Source organism: Bactrocera latifrons, unplaced genomic scaffold (assembly GCF_001853355.1).
Source record: "Bactrocera latifrons isolate USDA-ARS-PBARC rearing strain unplaced genomic scaffold, ASM185335v1 scaffold_1, whole genome shotgun sequence".
Taxonomy (NCBI): Eukaryota; Metazoa; Arthropoda; class Insecta; order Diptera; family Tephritidae; genus Bactrocera; species Bactrocera latifrons.
Genome location: NW_017534407.1, coordinates 3,297,174 through 3,316,006, shown reverse-complemented (window position 1 = coordinate 3,316,006; position 18,833 = coordinate 3,297,174). Strand labels below are relative to the sequence as shown.

Sequence of the window (18,833 nt, the reverse complement as noted above, 5' to 3'; positions counted from 1 at the left end):
TGCAATAAACAAATAAGCATTGCGACGAAGTTTGTTTAATAAAAAAAAAAATAATAATAATAATTGACTAATTTACGTGGCAAATTGCACCTCGAAACTGCACTATGAACTTGTGGGCACGAGCGCACCTCACTACGAGTGGGTTATTATCTATGCGGCGCTTGAATATTGCACACACATTTCCTTAATTTATCTGCAATTTAGCCCCTGTATACAACACTGTTCAAATATAATAATATTTGCTAAATATTTCTACTGAGCTTGTTTATTTTCATTAACGTAAGGTATGCACACATTCGTAATAATCAAAGATGGCAAAGGTTTATTTGTTGTTATTGGTTTTCTTACGACCATAGCAGTACCTATTTTGTATGCAGTTTCGGTTGAAATTGCACCACACATCCATTATTGTTGGATAGTGAGCGGGCGGCTACCATTTAGCCAAAACCTGAATGAAATACATAATTTCCAATTGAACTTGGACTTGAAATGAAGTACATGATATAAGTTCAAAGCATTTTGCCTTCCTATTTATTCCTATTATTCCAAAAATGGAAACTCAAAATTATCAAAACTATACAATAACATGTGAATGGAAAGGAAATTGACTCACCTCGGTCACTTGTGACATTAAAACATTTATTTTCTTAAAAAGTACAATCATCAGCTATATTTGAAGAAATATATTTGTGAATATTTGGCTTCTAGAAGGTCTTTTTTTGGGTCCACAATAATAAACTAGTAGTATTGTAGTGCTCCATTTCTCTTGATAGCAAATGGCCTGATGGAACTAATCGCTTTGTTTGTCACTCACAGCGCCCGAATTTGTCAGTAACCAATATGAGAACCAACACATGTACTTTTAAACACATATTAGACCACAAAGTTTTATATGCTATTATAAGTTTATTTAATTTTTCTAATTATGCTTTCCTAGAAATTTTTTAACAACGTTCACAAAACAATTCCAGGGGATTTTTTCCTGACCAGTTTTCTTTCTTCTTCAAAGATTTATTCTCTAACAGTTACCGTAGTTGTGAACCTTCAAATATTCCCTCATTTTTCTCTCCTTGAATTTGGGTAATTTCTCTTTCAGATATATATATATATATATATATTAGGGTGATTCAAAACAAAAAATGTTTTTTTCGCTTGGTACTCTCAAAAGATAAGTTCCTAGACACCTCTCAGGAAGCCTCTCCAAGAATGAATTCTTAATTGTAACGGGAAGGTCGTCCCACTTACAGTTTTCCATTTTTTTCTTAGAATCAAATAGAAAAATTTATATCTCGCTTCCAACCACTTCCAAAAATATTTTGTTCCTTACATTTTGTAGAAAATTGAATGCTCTACAAAAAAGGTCTCATACGATTTTTCCGTAAACCCAACCGCTTAAAAGAGGCAAAACTGCAACCATTAATAGTTTGATTATTTTTGGGAAACATTTTTATTTCTTATAAATTTTATAACTCAATGAAAAAAAAATCATTATGAATGAAACTCATAGGTTTTCGGAGAGGTTTTCTTATAGGTGTCTAGGAACCTATTTTTCAGAATACCAAACGCAAAAACATGTTTTTTTTTTTCAATCACCCTAATATATATACAAATCCACTGTCACCTCTAGGCTTTGTTTTTTTTTTTTCTGGCAGAGTAAAATGTTTTATCAGGCCGAGCTTCATGTACCATAGTGGTAAAAGGTAAAAGGTGTCATTAAGTCTCACTGAAGATAATTTTTTTCATTTTTATAACCTGAAGACAGTGATTTGTGCTTAGGCCAAACTGTCTTTGAATAGTGATTTTTTCTGTCCTTACTGTCCCATTATGTGAAAAGTTGTCACTAGACGATTTAAACAAAATTATTACCATATTTTGTTAATGAGGGTATACCAACATAAACAAAAATCATCGCAAAGTTCGTGTGAAAGAAACAATAAAAGAGCATAAGCATCCCGCCGCGTTCAGAATATTGGCTTCGGTGAAATCATATTTCCAACTAAATTTTTTCATGTTCACACAAATTGAAGTAAAGTTAGATATAAAAATTTATGTGTAAAATTTATGAAGTCGTAATTCAATAGTTTGTTTTCCCTGATACTAAAATTGGTATGGATTATTGTCTAAAGCAAAGCATCAATCTCCAAAAAAAATATTCCAGACCTCTATAACAATTCCGTTTTTTGCAGTTCTTTCTAAAAATCATTTTACCAAACGCTCCATATAATCCGGAGGGCTGATGCAGTAAGGCGTCGAATTCTCGTCCAGATTTGGAGGATGCGTGTATTCGTTCATACCTTTCTGACATGAAATTAAGGCTATTCCAGACAGCTGTATTCGATACATTCAACTTTTTTTTTTACAACAGTGCAGTCGGAATGTTTGGCCAATACTAGGTCGAAAGAGAGGTTTTCTTCTATTATTGAAATATTTTATTATTCTAGAAACTTATTATTAACTATTATCACTATTTTTTTAAGTGTTTAGTCAAGTATTTTTGCATTAAATTGAAGATTTTGTTTAGCATACTTGAAATTATTCGATTTAGGTCGAAATTGTTTCATAATATGTTGCTATTTTGACGGTAACATATTTTCATAGCGCCACTTTCTTAAAAACCACCCTTCCTTTTGGCGAAATACTTTAATAGTCAATTTTCGCAAGCTTCTCTTGAAGAGAATTTTTATCCAGCAAATTGTGGCCATCGATAAGAACAGAATCACTTTGTGGCAGTTCTGGACCGAAAGGTAGATGCTTAAGAACTTCACAACCTGACTTCTCCGGGTGGATACATAATATGACAATACAATTCTTTTTTAATTGATAACAGTTGGACGTTTCCGAGCGTTTGATTTATTTAGACGGTCCAATTATTCATAAAACAGGTCCACGTCAAGAGCTTGGCCATAAAGGAGGAGCTCATGGCAGATTATTTTATGCCAATGCTTCCTAGCGCACAGCAAAACCAATTAAAACTTGGCCAACGGGTTTCGCTTAATGTTATCATAAAAGAAAGAAGAAACATGGAAGATGAGGTTGTGTTGCGTTAACTCGTGTGGCACTCGTATATGGAACTTCTTTTTGTGTACAGCCTTGTTGAAATGATTCCAAACGGTGAAGGCATAAGGGTGAAACCCGATCTCATTTATACAACGCAAGCTACATACTACTAAAGTGATGCATTGGAAAAATAATGTTTTTCTTTTTACTAGGCCTAAAACTTTCTCAAGAAAAATATTCTTTAAAGGTTAAAGCCTATTTTAAAGCAAATGTTTCTTTTACTATAAAAATTATTTCGTAAGATTTTTTACAAATAAATATGTGTTCTCTTAAACGAGCAGATCTAATTCAAGTCCACCGAAATTTAATCAGCTATAAGATCTGAAAAGAAAACCAAAAATTTCAAATACATGTCTGAAATAAAATACTCTTTGATTTGAATACGATTGACCGGCATTGTCTAACCATTTAGACATAATCTCACCGATCTAGTTTATAATATTTTTCGTCGGGTCGGGAGAATTTCAATTTTACCTAATACCTACCTAATACCTTTATTCTTTGCTGTTCTTTTACAAAACTAGAATGTTCAATAAAAATACTTAAAAATACCTGCATGATTACATATCCAAAGCATGACTAACCATACCGACCGCATAAATATTTCATTCAAAAATGCCAAATTGTAAAATTTAATTGCTTTTTCGACCATTAAATTGTTAATATTTATGCATGTTTTGCATGCGAACAGCTAAAATGGCTTAACACTAAATAACATTTTTGTCATTCAACAGGGGGAAGACGAAGAAGAGGCAAACAACAAGCACCGATCGCTGAAATATGACAACAGAACAAAATTTAGGCTGTTCCAACTAAATGTAAATTAGCCAAGTTGTCATTTTAATGGACATATTATTCTTGTTTTTGTTGCTATTATACCAACTATAGCCGCTTTGTTGTTGCTTCTTCTACATGTCTCTCCTTCGAATCGGCTGCCGTGGCCCCAATTTGTATCGCCCAACGCGAACAGAATTTTAATTATGAGCATTGAGAATGCATTTTTGTTGCTACTTATGGCGTACAAAAAAAAAACACTTAAAACTTTTCGTGCTGCTTTTTTTTTTAGTATTTCAACGATTTTGACTGTCAATGCATTCTTTGTGTCCTAGAAGAACTGATTTCAAGTCGAGGTGACTATTTTTGGTTTTGGCCACCGAGTGACATTTTTTTGGAATTTTATTTTTTAGTCACACTTGATTGGATCGTGAGGACAATATATTGTCATTTGGTATTTACCATGCACGGCGTGTTCGAATTGCCACATAAAGACACGCATAAATTAAAGCGCATTCTTTACTAAGGCCATTTAGAAGGTAAAATGCATAATTCATTCGAAGAACAACGACGTCATTCACAAATTTTCGATAAGTCTATTGCTGAATGCTTCTACCGTAATAACATATATAACTTTATATGTTAAAGTTCTGTGAAGATCAGTTTACAACATCAGTCTATAAAAAACAGAACGATGCTTTCTTCGAGGTCTCATGCTATTGATTACTAGTCTGAACTATGTGAAGTTGACAAGTCTTCCAAGAACATCACATACTTGGTTTGGCATACTGAGTTGGATAGAAAAAAACTATGCTTTAAAATAGCATACGCTTACACTTTGAAGAATAAAAAATGTTTCTAAAGATGAAGTTTATTTGTAAATAAAGTAAATAACGTGTACAACAAGTACCCTAAAAAATTATGGATCTGGAGCTATCAGAGGATACTAAATTTAGGGCTTATGGGTATATTTGATAATCATCTCTCTAGAATATAAATTTCTTGTCTGTTTCTGTTCTGTTTTGCGTGCAGGTATTTCAGTGTAATGTTCCATTGGTTGAACAGAAACTGTCGAGAAATCAAAACTGAAATGGTTTTCCCTACCAGGATGTATAAAAACCTTGGGGTCTGTCTCTTCTCACTTGCAATCTGACATGGTGGCGTACCTGCGGCTTATCCTTAATAGAAAAGTTAGTACGCAACACCAATAATATTCTGTGTATTTTTCGATTGTTGGAGAGCGCTCGAAAAAGCTGTACTCGCTAAGAAGCTTTATAATCACCAATAACATCCATCGGTATAGCCAGGAGGTGTATTGCTGCGAAGGTCGTTGTCAGACCAAAGAAGTCTGGGTACATGGAATAGTCCAAGGAAAGTTTTTGTGAAATATTATATTTCTCCAACTGCATCCTTGAAAACTAAGTTCACCATGGGACCGAGTCTACTCCAGGTGGCTATCTCTCTGCTCACATACCAACGAGCGAATGTGGATGAAATGCGACTACAGTGGATTTAAGGCGAAGCAGGCTTTTTCACGAATGGGTTAAAGCTAAGGAATAGGTTGAAGAAGCGGTCTCCATCTGGGTTACCTTTAGGCTACCACAACATTGCTGCGTTTTCAAGCACATATGGCAGCCATTAATATAGCAGAGAATGAATTGCTCCGAAGCCTAACCTCTTTCAGGGATGCGTGCATTAATTTCGAAAACAGTATAGCAACGCTAATTAACATACCCACTGTGGGCCAAATTTAACTAGAGTATATGACAGCATCAAGTTTGTTCATTATCAGGTTCCTTTGTGTGCCCGTTTGCAGCGGATTCGCTGTGAACCATAAAGGTAATTTGTAATCTTACATTGGTCTACTTGGAGTAAATTGCTGGAGATCTACTAATTTTACTTGCTCTTAACAAGATTCGTCTTGTCGCAATCGTAGAAGTTGTTACTGGAAACAGACCTATGTATATGGAGTAAGGCTAAAAAACTTTTCAGGCTCATTTTATCAAAACAATTATGGAATTAGGTGAGATGAAAACAGCCAGGCGATTCACCGTTTCCAGGTTTTGAAGGATTGAAGCTGAAGCATCCCGGCCATCCTAGCCTCAGCAAATCTTAGTGAAACCACCTCAGAGTGAACAAGCTTCAAAGACGAAATTTACTATTTTATCTATCTTTTTTTCGAACACCCCAAAAAGGGGTATATTTTGAAAACAGAGACAGTCCTACTTTCGTAAAGTGAGCTGTAGGAAACTCTGATTCTCAAGGACGACATATCTATTCACTACTATTAGTGATATTTCTGAGACTGAAAATGACTACTACTATTTGGATGGTGATGCCGATAATGATATTAAAAGAGAGTAATATTTCCACAAGTTCAACATTGCACGGCGCCAATGTTTATACCCCTTTTAACATTGGCTATATGTTATGTGTCAATAGTAGGATCCAAAAAAAAATCTATCTATCCTTAAAAATCTCAAATATTTCTATACGTTAAAAAAGGAAAACTAACGTCAAAAAAATTATATGAGGAATATTACTCTGAACCGCTATAATAAGTGTGGCAATAAAGAGCTTCTAATTAATACTTTTATTTAACGCTTGCAATCATTTACATAATACGCTGAACCTAAATTTAAAGCGAAGGGGTTAAAGGCTTCGAAAAAATTTTAATTAACATATTTGAAAAATATTTGTGTCGTTTGGAATAAACAAGCTAAATGAACGTTGACAGCACAAAGTTGACAATTTGCGACAATTTCATAATGGAATACTTTCAGTTAATCTTTCAGTCACTTGACCCATTTTTTAATGTTTCAACTATATAATTAGAGTACAAAGAATGCAAATTACCCTCATAACAATAAACTCAGAATGCCTGACGATATTATATTTATTTTTTATTAGAATCGCGCCAAAATCGCAATCAAATTACATTATTTATTGTTTACGTGAGCACATTAAGAATGCTAATACATTCACGTCATTTGTAGGTATGTATATGTATATGAACGGAAAGAGTTATTAAGGCTCTTCTTAAAATGAGAGCCAGTAAAAGAATTTACCACAGTGTTTAGCATATAGTCGTAAATGGTAATAACTCATTGTTATTCTAGGGCAAGGCACAAAAAATTTTCAGATGTAAAACATTGCTGGGTCCATGACGTGTCCTTTAGGACGCCTGCGCTTTACGCGAATTTCATTCCGTACACCATTCTTGGCAATCTCGTCCACTATTTCATTGCACTCGATTCCTTTGTAGCCTAGTACTGTGTAAAAGTGCAGTTTATTGCTTCTGGCACTACTTTACACTACTACCCTGATCTCAATACAGTTCTTTCCGATATGCGATACGAGATTACTACCAGTACCAGTTCAAGAACCGTAGTTGGATTTGTTCTTAAAGCTTCCGCACAGCGCAGCTAGCATCTAAACTCTTTCCATTGGCTTCCCGTAGATGGGTTTCCGTAAGCCTGTCCACCATACTACTGCACCGTAAAGCAGAATTAGTCTTACAACATCTGTGTACCACCGGTGTATGAGAGAGGGAGAGATCCTGCAAGTTGTGCCGAGCATCTGCCCACATGCATAGAAAGCGGAATGATAACCATGTCGTCCGCATATGCCACTCTCTTAAGGGTTTACCTTTCAAGTTCCTTAGCAAATAGCACTTCACTTTGCGGAGTGCTTCTATAGACTTCCTTGGTCATTCCAACTCTTCTCTTATACGTCTAGATGACAAAAGGCTTCTAATCCAGCGTTGTAAATCAGGATCAACATCTATTGACTGGATTCTATTGAGATTAGATTCCGTAGAGGCGTTATTGAACGCTCCGGAAATGTCCAGGAACTCCCGTTTAATATCGTGAAAACTACTTCGCGCAAAGATATTATTGTTTTAGGTGGCGTCATTCAAGCGACATTCTCACCATTTTACTTTAAGGGGATCATCGTGTTTGACAGTTTCGTAGGCTGCTAAAGTAAGTTTCCAAAATTTAATGTATTCAAAAAGTTACAGGAGTGAGAAAGTAAGGTCTTTAGAGTGCTTTTCTGGAAACTACATTTTTTAAACTTCATTGTAAAAAATTCTTAGAAAACCTTAGAAAAAACGACAGTCACACAAGTTTCTAAAGATGAGATTTTATGGGTAAGTTCCCTGGGATGACATCTAGCAAGTTACATAGTTCTCTTTTTCTTAAAGGTAAGAGTCCTTGGATTTTTTCACACTTTTTTTCAGTGTACTACACACATTTTTTGTGTGACCCTGTAGCATTTTTCTTTCAAGAGCTGAGGTCTCTTTTCACCTATTAAATAAATGTGTCGTACTATATATTATATAAGCAGGTCCAAAACTCAGTTGTATCCAAAAGATTTTTTTTTCTTATATTAATTTTTTCTTTCGAATTTTTCTTTCAATTGTGATTTAGCCTATTGACAATCTCAAAGTGGAATATTATAGTATCAAAACGATGAAACACGATTTTGGAGAGACATACCCTGGATAGATTTGCAGACACACTTAGTGAGAGCATTTTTTCCACAAAAAATATAGCTGACAAGCCAAATAACTTTAGCCTCATTTAACTTATTAAGATTGTCTCTTACATTAAAAGATCCACGCTAATGCGTCCTTACTTACGTATGCATTTCAATACCACCGATATGCCGTGACCATATATCACAGGATAATTACATCGAACGGAGCGCTCGTTAAGCTTATCTCACAAATCTTTTGAACTTATTTTATTAATTGCATTGACAACATATTAATTTATAGTCGATCAATATGAAAAAAAAACGAAATTAATTAAACGACTTCTCACCACACTCTTGCATTTCTCTTCACCAGAGTGTAATTATTGCTGATGGCTCTGAACAATACAAGCGATTCGTTCAACTCCCACAGCCGTTGACCTTCAAAGTGTATATTTTCAACGTGACCAACGCGCATAAGATACAACAAGGCGCCATTCCAATTGTGGAGGAGATCGGACCCTATGTATACAGGTAAGTGATGACTTAGTGTTTACGTAAAAATTTTCACTACTTGTAACTGGTAATATTACTCTTTAAAATGCAGGCAATATCGTCGCAAGAAGGTGAAGCACTTCTCACGTGATGGTTCTAAGATTAGCTATGTGCAGGATCAGCACTTTGAATTTGATGAAGAAGCCTCAGCACCGTACACACAATCCGATCACATTGTGGTGCTCAATATGCATATGAATGTAAGCAAGAGACAAAGAAAGATTGGAGTGCATTGAATTCATGAAAGAAATATTTATTGGCTTTTATTTATGATACTTACAGGCGAAGAGTTTGTGATATTTTGCAGCAAACTTACGGGCGAAAAGTGAAATTTGATCTGCCATCAATAAATATTTCTTTCAAATTCTAAATCTTTCGTGAAATTAAATTAAGTCCACTTCGCACATACACTTTTATTAATCGAATATATATATATTATTTACAGGCGTTTTTACAAGTGTTCGAAAGAGAAATAACTGATATATTTCAGGGTTTTGCGAATAGATTAAACCATAGGCTCAACCGTACGCCAGGCGTTCGTGTATTGAAACGTCTGATGGAGCGCATACGTGGGAAACGTAAAGTAAATTTTTTATATATCAAAACAAAAATCTAAAATTTATCTAATATGTACCTTCTACTATCCTTTTGCTATAACTAATCGGCTTTTAATTGGTGATTAAGTGGGTAGCTTACTAAATTTTACTTTCATTCTGACGATTATATTGAATTTTCTAACTCATCAAATGGCCTGCAATGAATTGCGGGCACTTAACCCATTAACAAAAATTATTTATACAATTACGGGTACATCGGAAAGGGTTAACTAACTAATAATCATTACTACCTGTTTCCCACCAAATTTCTCGAAAATTTGTATAAATTCACTCTTTGAACTAGGCTCTTAGATAGGCACAATCGACACACATACTGGCAGCAGACACAATGTAAATCAATTTATCCGGCCATACAGAGGTCAAATATTAATGTGAAATATTAGATATTCCACACCTAGAGTATTTCAAAAATAAGCTGAAGCCATCTATTACAAGGATATGACGAGTACTGCGTACACGAGCATCACACCTTGAACAACAGATGATATTGGTGCCTTAACGTACCATCCCATACATGATCCGAAGTGACAAAAAAACTACATTTTCACGTGCTTTAGTACAAATCTTTATTATTGCTTTCTAAATAGGCTCTAGAGGTAGTATAAGTTTAATTCAATTCAAACTTGTATTTGCGTCTTCTCGTTTAGTCACATTGACTAAATATAATTGATTCATTGAAATATAAAATTTTATTGAAATTTTATATAAAACAGCTTATACTATGTCCAATCGTTCATTCCAGCCCTAAAAGGGTCTCGACTTTTCCAGCTATCAGTGGCTTCAGCAAATTTTGCTTCTTTTTGATTTTTGGAGCGTGATTGGCTAGATTATTTAAAAGTTTCGACGTCATATTCACTTTGTTATTACAACACATTCTGGTCTTTTGGCACGAGTCTAGCAATGACAGCCTTCATATCCAAGACATTGACTTGTCAGGTCGATCCATAAGAGATGTTGTAATCTTCTGTGAACACTCTAATTTCAACACGACGATTTCCAAGCACTGTTTCTTTGATATTTTCGATGTTATTAAGAGCGGTGGATAACCGACTCGCATGAGGCAACTTTTCAATAACTTCACTAGCTTCAAAGAATGCTTTATATTAGGTTGTCAAAAAAGTCTTGCGGTATTTTCGCTAATTGGCGCAAAGAGCGCGTAGTTCTAGTTTTATTCGTCGCATCGGGTCATGCTATACCTTTTTGGAAAGCTCATTTCACGCGCTAACACTTGTTTGATTGATTGCTGTTTCCTTTAAGTCGTTCGTAAGTTATAGTGTCGCAAACATGGAGCAAAATAAAGAGAAAATATGGCATATTTTACAATACTACTATATTCAAAAGGCAAAAATGCATCTCAAGCCGCCTATAACATTTGTGCAGTTTATGGACCCGATACAGTTTCCATTTCCACCGCACAACGATGGTTTCAATGTTTTCGTTCTGGTGTAGAGGTGGTCGAAGATTCGCCACGCTCCGGAAGGTCTGTCGTCGAAAATTGCGATAAAATAGCAGAATTGGTCGAAAGAGACCGGCATAGTAGCAGCCGTAGCATCGGTCAAGAGCTGGGCATGAGTCATCAAACCGTTATAAAATAAAAATAATAAATAAATAAATATTACCGCAAGACTTTTTTCCTAATATCATTCGAATACTTGTTTCGGTGATAAAGTGTACCCCAACAAGTGGGTCAGTGTGATTAGGTTATTCAAAAATTGGGGTTAATTTCACAAATGTTTTTCCTGACTCTCCAGGTGCTCGGAGTCAGCTGAGCAACCGCTCGTACGTTATCTGTATAAAGTTTTCATTGGAAAATAAAGACTTTTTTTTTTAAACATTTAAACTTATATTTATAAACATAAATATATTTATTCAAAAAATAAAATAAATAAATATTTTGAGGTATTCATCAATATCATAATTATTGACAATGCCATTTTATAAACAATTTCGAATCAATATAAATCATCATAAAATCGATGCAAAAATTATACTCTTCTACACAGAAAAGTTCTACAGTTACTTAGTTTCTTTAGCTTATCTACCGTGGTCCAATTTTATGCTAATTTATATTCCTGTTCGGGACAAAATACCTCTAATTTATGCATAAAACCTACCATTAAACAATTTTAATGCAAATTTATTTAGCGTTTGAAAAAGAACCTGATCCACACAATGAAAGCGTGAATTTACGTAACTATCTTTTCTGGTTTCTCCAAGCTATCCGAGCAGGTGTTTGATGTTCAGTTCAGTTGTATTTTCGAAGATATTTCATTAATTGCAGCTGTTTTGAATTCCGAAGTGAAAGCTTTCATATATGCTTGACAAGAGTGACGTCTTCACAAATTTGGTGAAATATAAATTAGCAAAGCACTAAGTATACTCCATATAGACACATTTAGCAAGACTTTTCAGCTTAAATTGACATGACGGTTTTCGAAGTACATAAAATAGAAACAAGCAAAAAACATTACCAATTAGCCAGTATCTTTAATGAGCGACTCCCTCGAAACGACAATATTTTTATGAAAGATAAAGATGGTTCCACATCAAGTGTCACATATTACAAAATTGGTCATAATTTAGTCTCATCATAAATTAGGTTTTTCATACAAGCCCATAGAGGCCCTGTTCCACTAAACTAGACTAGGGTTGAGTACATCTACCGACCAACATAATAAAGGAAGATTTGGGGTAGTAATGAATGATTTTGCTCTTGTAAAAGTAAATTCAATGCCGATATGTATTTCAATTTCAATTTCCCAATTTTCAAAGATTTTCGCACATAAATCAGCCGATACTGCAATTGGTACAAAGTTCACCAATAGACCATAGACTTGTCGTGGCCCACATGAAATAGTCTAACGGCGCCAAATCACACGACCGAGACGGCCAATCATGGCAATGGGTCATTTCGCGAGATAATACGTTCTCACCAAACTTTGTTTTCAAGAAATCGATTTTGACATCTTCCGTTGGGTTTGTCCAAGTCCTCACCATTAAATTTAAGCCAAAAATATTCGGTTTTCATTGACCGGTAGCGATTTCCATTCACAGTAACTGGCCGGTCTTGATCATGACAGAAGAAGTAAAGCCCAATGACGCCGCCGGCCCATAAACCGCACCAAAGTGTCGTTGTTATAGGTTTTGTTACTACACAGGTAACAATTTTTTTTATTAGAAATTTATCAAAGGGAAAGGTTAGGTTATGTAACACTCGTCGGCCGTCACGCCTTACATAGACCTTCAGTTGTGTAGAACTGGAATATGCATCAGACAGTACGTCAACGCTTTTTGCGAACTTTAAGAGAGGCTTAAAATCTATTTTTGATTTGCGAAGCACCTAGATAGTTAAAACAAATTCTAGATAAGACTTGAGGCCGGAGAAGTTTTTCTTTTTCCCTGCAATTTTTGTATGTGTTCTTGTTACTAATGCCCATCTGGATCGTGTCTGATCCCAGTAAGTTTTGGTCTGCCATTAGGCTAATAACCGTTATGTAATCTTTTCGAGATCTTTTGAGTGTTTTCATTTGGAATTTTTCAAATGTTCTTGCCGACTCTATAGGTCCTTAAGACTTCCAACTCCCACTAATCCGTCTGTCTACCGCTTCGGAAATTTCAAGACGTATTGTTATAAGATACTTGTGTATTGCATGTACCGTTTCAGTAGTCAGACGGATATCATTTTTTCAATCTCATAAGCTACTTGGTTTTCCGGAATGTTCTTGTGGTTTAGAATACAAGTATTCCGGCAGCCAATACATATAATACTTCTCCACTTCTAAGAATATTCGCTGACGTATGTGAGATTATTGCCATAATTACCGCTTGGCTAAGAACGAGTATATCGTCACCTAAAATGAAAATTATCATAACATCACTTTTCAAAAGTGTACAGGGGAAGGAATAACGATATATTCAAACCACTCATATTGAAACAAAATTTTTCTTTATGTTAATTGGAAGCTGAAAATTTTATGCTAAATACATATATGAGGAGCGTTCCAAAGTAAATCGGACTTTTTTCATCTATATGTCGACTGGTGCGTCAGAATCTGCTATCTTTATCGATTGTCCAACGAGAATTTCACGACATTTCATAGATTGGAAGTGAAGTTATTGGTTTTAAGTGTCAGTTTGTTTGTGTTATCTGTGCAAAAATGAGCTGCGAACAAAGAGCCAACATTAAATTTTGTTTTAAAATTGGTAAAAGTTTTACCGAAACGTTTCAATTGATGAAACAAGTTTATGGCGATGATTGGCTATTCCGTAGCAGAATGCACGATTAGTTTTAACCTTTTCAAAGTGGTCGTGAGGACATAAATGACGATCAACATGTGGGCCAATCAAAATCCGTGATCACCGGAAATTTCATCGAAACTGTGCGTGAATTCATCAAAAATCAGCCGAAATCATAATTGAAATGGAATTGAGTATCTCCAAACCATCGAATTATCGTATTTGGTCCGAACATTTGGTCTTAACAAGGGTGTGTGTACGATTTGTTCCGCACAAATTGACTGACGACCAAAAATTGCTCTCATCGATCGACTCTTGTGACCGATTATTTGACCAAAAATCACATTTTAACCATTAACTCTCCGTAATCACCTGATATGGTACCGTGCGATTTCTTCCTTTTCCGAAATTGCATTTGCCCATGAAAGGAAAGCGTTATGCAGACGTAGATGCCAAAGGCTTGCAACGGCATACTGGCGACCAACGAGCTAAAACTCTCGTTCGACATGCTTTTGGACCGTGCGAAAGGCTGAATTGAAGCAGAAGGATACTATTTTGAATAAAATAAATTGATTTTGCCGAAAAAAAAACCATATGTTCTGTTTTTTTTAAGTCTGGTATACTTTGGAACGCATCTTGCATGTAATTTGATGTAGTGAATCGTAAGCAATAAAAAACTCAATTTCGATTCCGCAGTATACCGGAAACTTGAAGGATTGTCCGAGATCTACCTCCAATTAATAGAATCTGGCGTCTCATTAACTCCACAAAGTATTATTTTCTATGCATTTTTTGAATTGCTTATACAAACAGTTTCAGAATTGTTTAAAAAGCTTTCAGCAGGTATTTTAAACTACAATTGCGGCAACGAAATTTAGAAAACATTAGTTTATAATGATATTTTTTAGACTTACGACTTTCTGGGTACAAAACAGTTTTTCTAACTTTTTTAATGAACTCAACTTACAAAAGAATTAAAAACAAAAATAAAAAAATATTTAAATTTCTCTTTTCCTTGATACCAATACATATCCACCGTAACTTGACATCATACTTATTTCGACTACTTGTAGCACCCTATAAATGGATGTACAATATTTTCAACAAAATATTGAAGCAAGTAAAAGTAAGTGCTTGAGGTTCGCTTGAGTTTATACAAATTTAAAATCGTCAAGTTCAGCTGTCGCCTGAGAACGCTAGTAACCTGCTTGTCAGCCTATGCAATTTTTTATAATTAACTAATAATTAACACAACATAAAAATGATTTATTTTCTTTAACATCTGTCACAATATGACAATGACATTGTTTTGTTTTGTATGATTTTATATTTATTAACATTTCTTAATTTTTTTATTATTTCATTTAATTTTTATTTATTTATTTAATTTCTCGGTATTTTAATGCGCCTTTGGCGGTTTTTGATTAGTTGCTTCATTTACATATTTTGCACAGAAATTTTTGTTTATGAATATAAGTATATATATATATACTTATTCACGCACACATACAAATATACATTCATTAGATCCCTTATACAATACATAATGTTCATAGGCCTATCCGTCTGTCAAAGTTCTCATAATACAAAATACATGTACATACATATATTTATAAAAGCTTGATTACTCAGCTTATCGCTGCTTCCAGTACACAAATACATACTTACATCACTACATAGTTAGTAATTAAAAATTTACGCTTCTTTTACTGCATTGAAATTGCAATTAACACGCATGCGCGCCCATAACCTCACAGCTACCGCTAGCCTACCGTTAAACAGCCGCTTGTTTGCTCTCGACTGCTTTGGTTTCGGCGCTAAGTTAATTGCATGCTCGGCAATTAAACGCTTCGATCGGAAATAAAACTGTAAATAAGCATGAGAATGTAGTTTAAGCTTGGCGTTGGTGTTTTATACCCAATAAAAGTTAATGAAAAATCGCTAAAAATGCTAAAAACGCAATAAATATTTAATAAGTGCTTTAATCATGCGTAAATACATACAAACATATATAACTCATATTCATTGCAGTCGGTGCTGACGATCGCCGAGAATGATCCGGGCTTGTCGTTGTTGCTGGTGCACTTGAATGCCAATCTGAAGGCCGTCTTCAACGATCCCAAATCGATGTTTCTCGCCACCACCGTGCGTGAGTTTCTCTTCGATGGCGTGCGCTTCTGCATAAACACGAATGGTATTGCGAAAGCTATTTGTAATCAAATCAAAGAGGGCGGCTCCAAGACGATACGTGAACTGAGCGACGGCAGTTTGGCATTCTCATTTTTCAATCACGTGAGTATTTATCAGAACTTAAACTTAAAAACAAAAACAGCAAATCATTTTCACACGCATCACTGAGTCGCGCTAATCACTGTTATTGTTATTGTTGTAGAAAAACGGCACTGGCAATGAAGTGTACGAAGTGCATACGGGCAAAGGCGATGCACAGCGTGTGCTCGAAATTCAGAAACTCGACGATTCACACAATCTTCAGGTGTGGCTGAATGGTTCCGAGGGCGAAACTTCTATGTGCAATCAAATCAATGGCACTGATGCTTCATCGTATCCCCCCTTCCGCAAACGTGGTGATTCTATGTACATTTTTAGTGCGGATATTTGTCGTTCGGTGCAGTTATTCTATCAAAGTGATATACAGTATCAGGGCATACCCGGTTTTCGCTATTCGATCGGTGAGAATTTCATCAACGATATTGGCCCGGAGCACGACAATGAATGCTTCTGTGTGGATAAGCTGGCAAATGTGATAAAACGGAAGAATGGTTGCCTATATGCGGGCGCGCTGGATCTGACGACCTGCTTGGGTAAGTAAAATGCCTTCTTTTTTTGTCTAGAAAAATTATAAAATATTAAATGCCCATTGAATTCGAGAAATTATTAACTTTGAAAGAAATGTAAATCAATTTTCTGGTTGAAATAAATGACGCCTTTTTTACTATATATACTTATTGCATAGCAAAGATATTCTATTATAATAGTAGTATTTAGATTTATAGTTGTGAAAACTTAACGATGACATCAAAGTAAGATTTTATGTCAGCTAACTTTCGAAGACCAACTTAAGGCCTTTCACGTGTTTCCATCACAAAATTAATCTTCTTTTCGGTATAAGTGCTTAAAGTTTGATAAATGTGGCCTAAAGGAGGCTTCAATATTGTTTTCAAAAAGTTCCCCACCCTTCTTAAAACAAACATCACCTTCAGTTATTGTTTCTTGATGCCATTAAAGCCTGTTTCTGATGTTTCATAATTAGAAATATCTATTTCACTTAATTCTCACAATTTACTCCATTTAATTAGCAAAAGTCATTTTAATAATATTTGTACAAAGAAAATGTAATAATGATTGTACAAAAGTAGCCCTTAACTACACCTACTTCCAATGTAAAACTATTTCGAATTCATGTAACCTATTTTACTTTACAAGAGAGAATTCCAATACAAAAGAGAACTCCAATATGTGTCGAAAGACCATTCGTCAGCTTCGTATCCCTGATATTTGTCTACTCTATTCCAGAAATCAACGAAATTGTTCTATTTTTCCCTACAGATAGATAGATAATAAAATTGAGGCTTTGCACAACGATCTTTGGTCTATTGAGCCCTCCCCTGTACTACATATGGTTACAAAGGTCCAATATCCTGAACAGTTCCAGGAACCTGCTGCGCGATTGAGGTGATATGATCAGTGTTAATGTAGGTCTTGAGGCTGCTTCTGCAAATAACTGAAGAATCTATAATCAGTTTTTCTGAAGTTTCCTGTTAAATGTCATCCAACCGGCAGTTTGCGCAAGAGACTTTACTTATGTTGCTTTCTGAGCTTGCAGTGCCCCATATAGAGCACGTCAAGGGGGTGGACAAATTTTCATTTCATTAAACCTTACAAGGTTGCACTCTCCCAGAAGTAGTTTGGCATAACACATTCCTGCTGCTTGCTGTCAATACTATTATCTCCCCTCTTCTCTGTGCGGCGCAGCTTCTTTTTAGTGTGGAACCCCACTGCAATACATGGTTCCTGTCCAATCATTCTGGACGCTGCCGCAGAGCAGGCTAGTTTGTCGGCCGTCCTTTGGAGGAAGGGCCAGCAGTGTGTCTTCCCCTATGATCCTCGTTTGATGAGACGATATTATCTCCCCTTTGAAGAAAGCCTCTACTGCCATTAGCAGTATGTTATGTTTGTACTGCTTTAGAGTTGATTGCAGCCCCACGATCTGCTGTCTAGGCGTTGGCATATTATGCGTGCCTTGATGGCTTTGGGCAATGTTAAATCCACATGCTTGCTCCAGCGTAAGGTTGAGTCTAATGTAATCCCCAAGAATTTGACCTCTTTAGACACCGAGTGTTAGGGGCCTCAAGCCCGAAAGAGATCTTCGCTTTGTAACAGAGGCAACGGTAGCATATAGCAAAAATAGTGAACTTAGAACCCATGTTTTAGAGCGCTATTCAATAGAACAATCTGACCTATGAATACCTTTTCAAACTTGAAATTCAGCTATTTCCGCTCTTTTGTTTTCCAATTACAATATTCTAATAGGTTTCTTGGAACACCAATTAAACAAACCACGCGCACGCGTAAAACAAAAAAATCTAATTCCATTACATTTAAGCATCAGTATTATGTAGTCAAATTTTGCGGTTAACCGCAGCACATGTGCCTTTCATTAGCCACACTTTTAGTGCCCCGACAAAGCAAAAAATAATTTAAATGTTTGGCTATAAACCATAAAGCAACTAACCTTAACCCGTTACCAATGCTAATGAAATCAATAGAACGTTTTGAATTTATTGACTTAATTCATTTCTAAGATATGACATTCAAAATAACGACTGCTTAACCAAAAAAAATGCTAGAATTCGTTGAACTTGATCCCAATGTTCTAACGCATTTACGCTTCCATGATTTTCAACAGATGGAGAGAAATTTGCAAGTTTTAATTATTCATGAGAAAGCAATAATTTCTGAAGAAAAGCATACACATGATTAGAAAATATATGAATATCATAAAAACTGATGAGGTTCGATGTCTAAAGAAACATATTCGTGTTAGCAAGTTAATCTAATTAGCATAGTCCCGCAAACGGATTATATAAATGACTTTTG

At 35.3% G+C, this 18,833-nt stretch overlaps 1 protein-coding gene across 2 annotated transcripts in view; it reads left to right on the top strand.

Moving 5' to 3' along the window:
- The window catches only part of LOC108979026 (sensory neuron membrane protein 2), a 60,419-nt gene that overhangs the window by 12,765 nt on the left and 28,821 nt on the right, over window positions 1-18,833 (top strand). For both annotated transcript variants that reach the window (XM_018926985.1, XM_018926975.1), the window contains exons 3-7: window positions 8,684-8,841; window positions 8,915-9,062; window positions 9,308-9,445; window positions 15,747-16,007; window positions 16,108-16,537. In XM_018926985.1, the coding sequence (XP_018782530.1) occupies window positions 8,684-8,841; window positions 8,915-9,062; window positions 9,308-9,445; window positions 15,747-16,007; window positions 16,108-16,537 (1,135 nt within the window). The remainder of the gene's footprint in view (window positions 1-8,683; window positions 8,842-8,914; window positions 9,063-9,307; window positions 9,446-15,746; window positions 16,008-16,107; window positions 16,538-18,833) is intronic.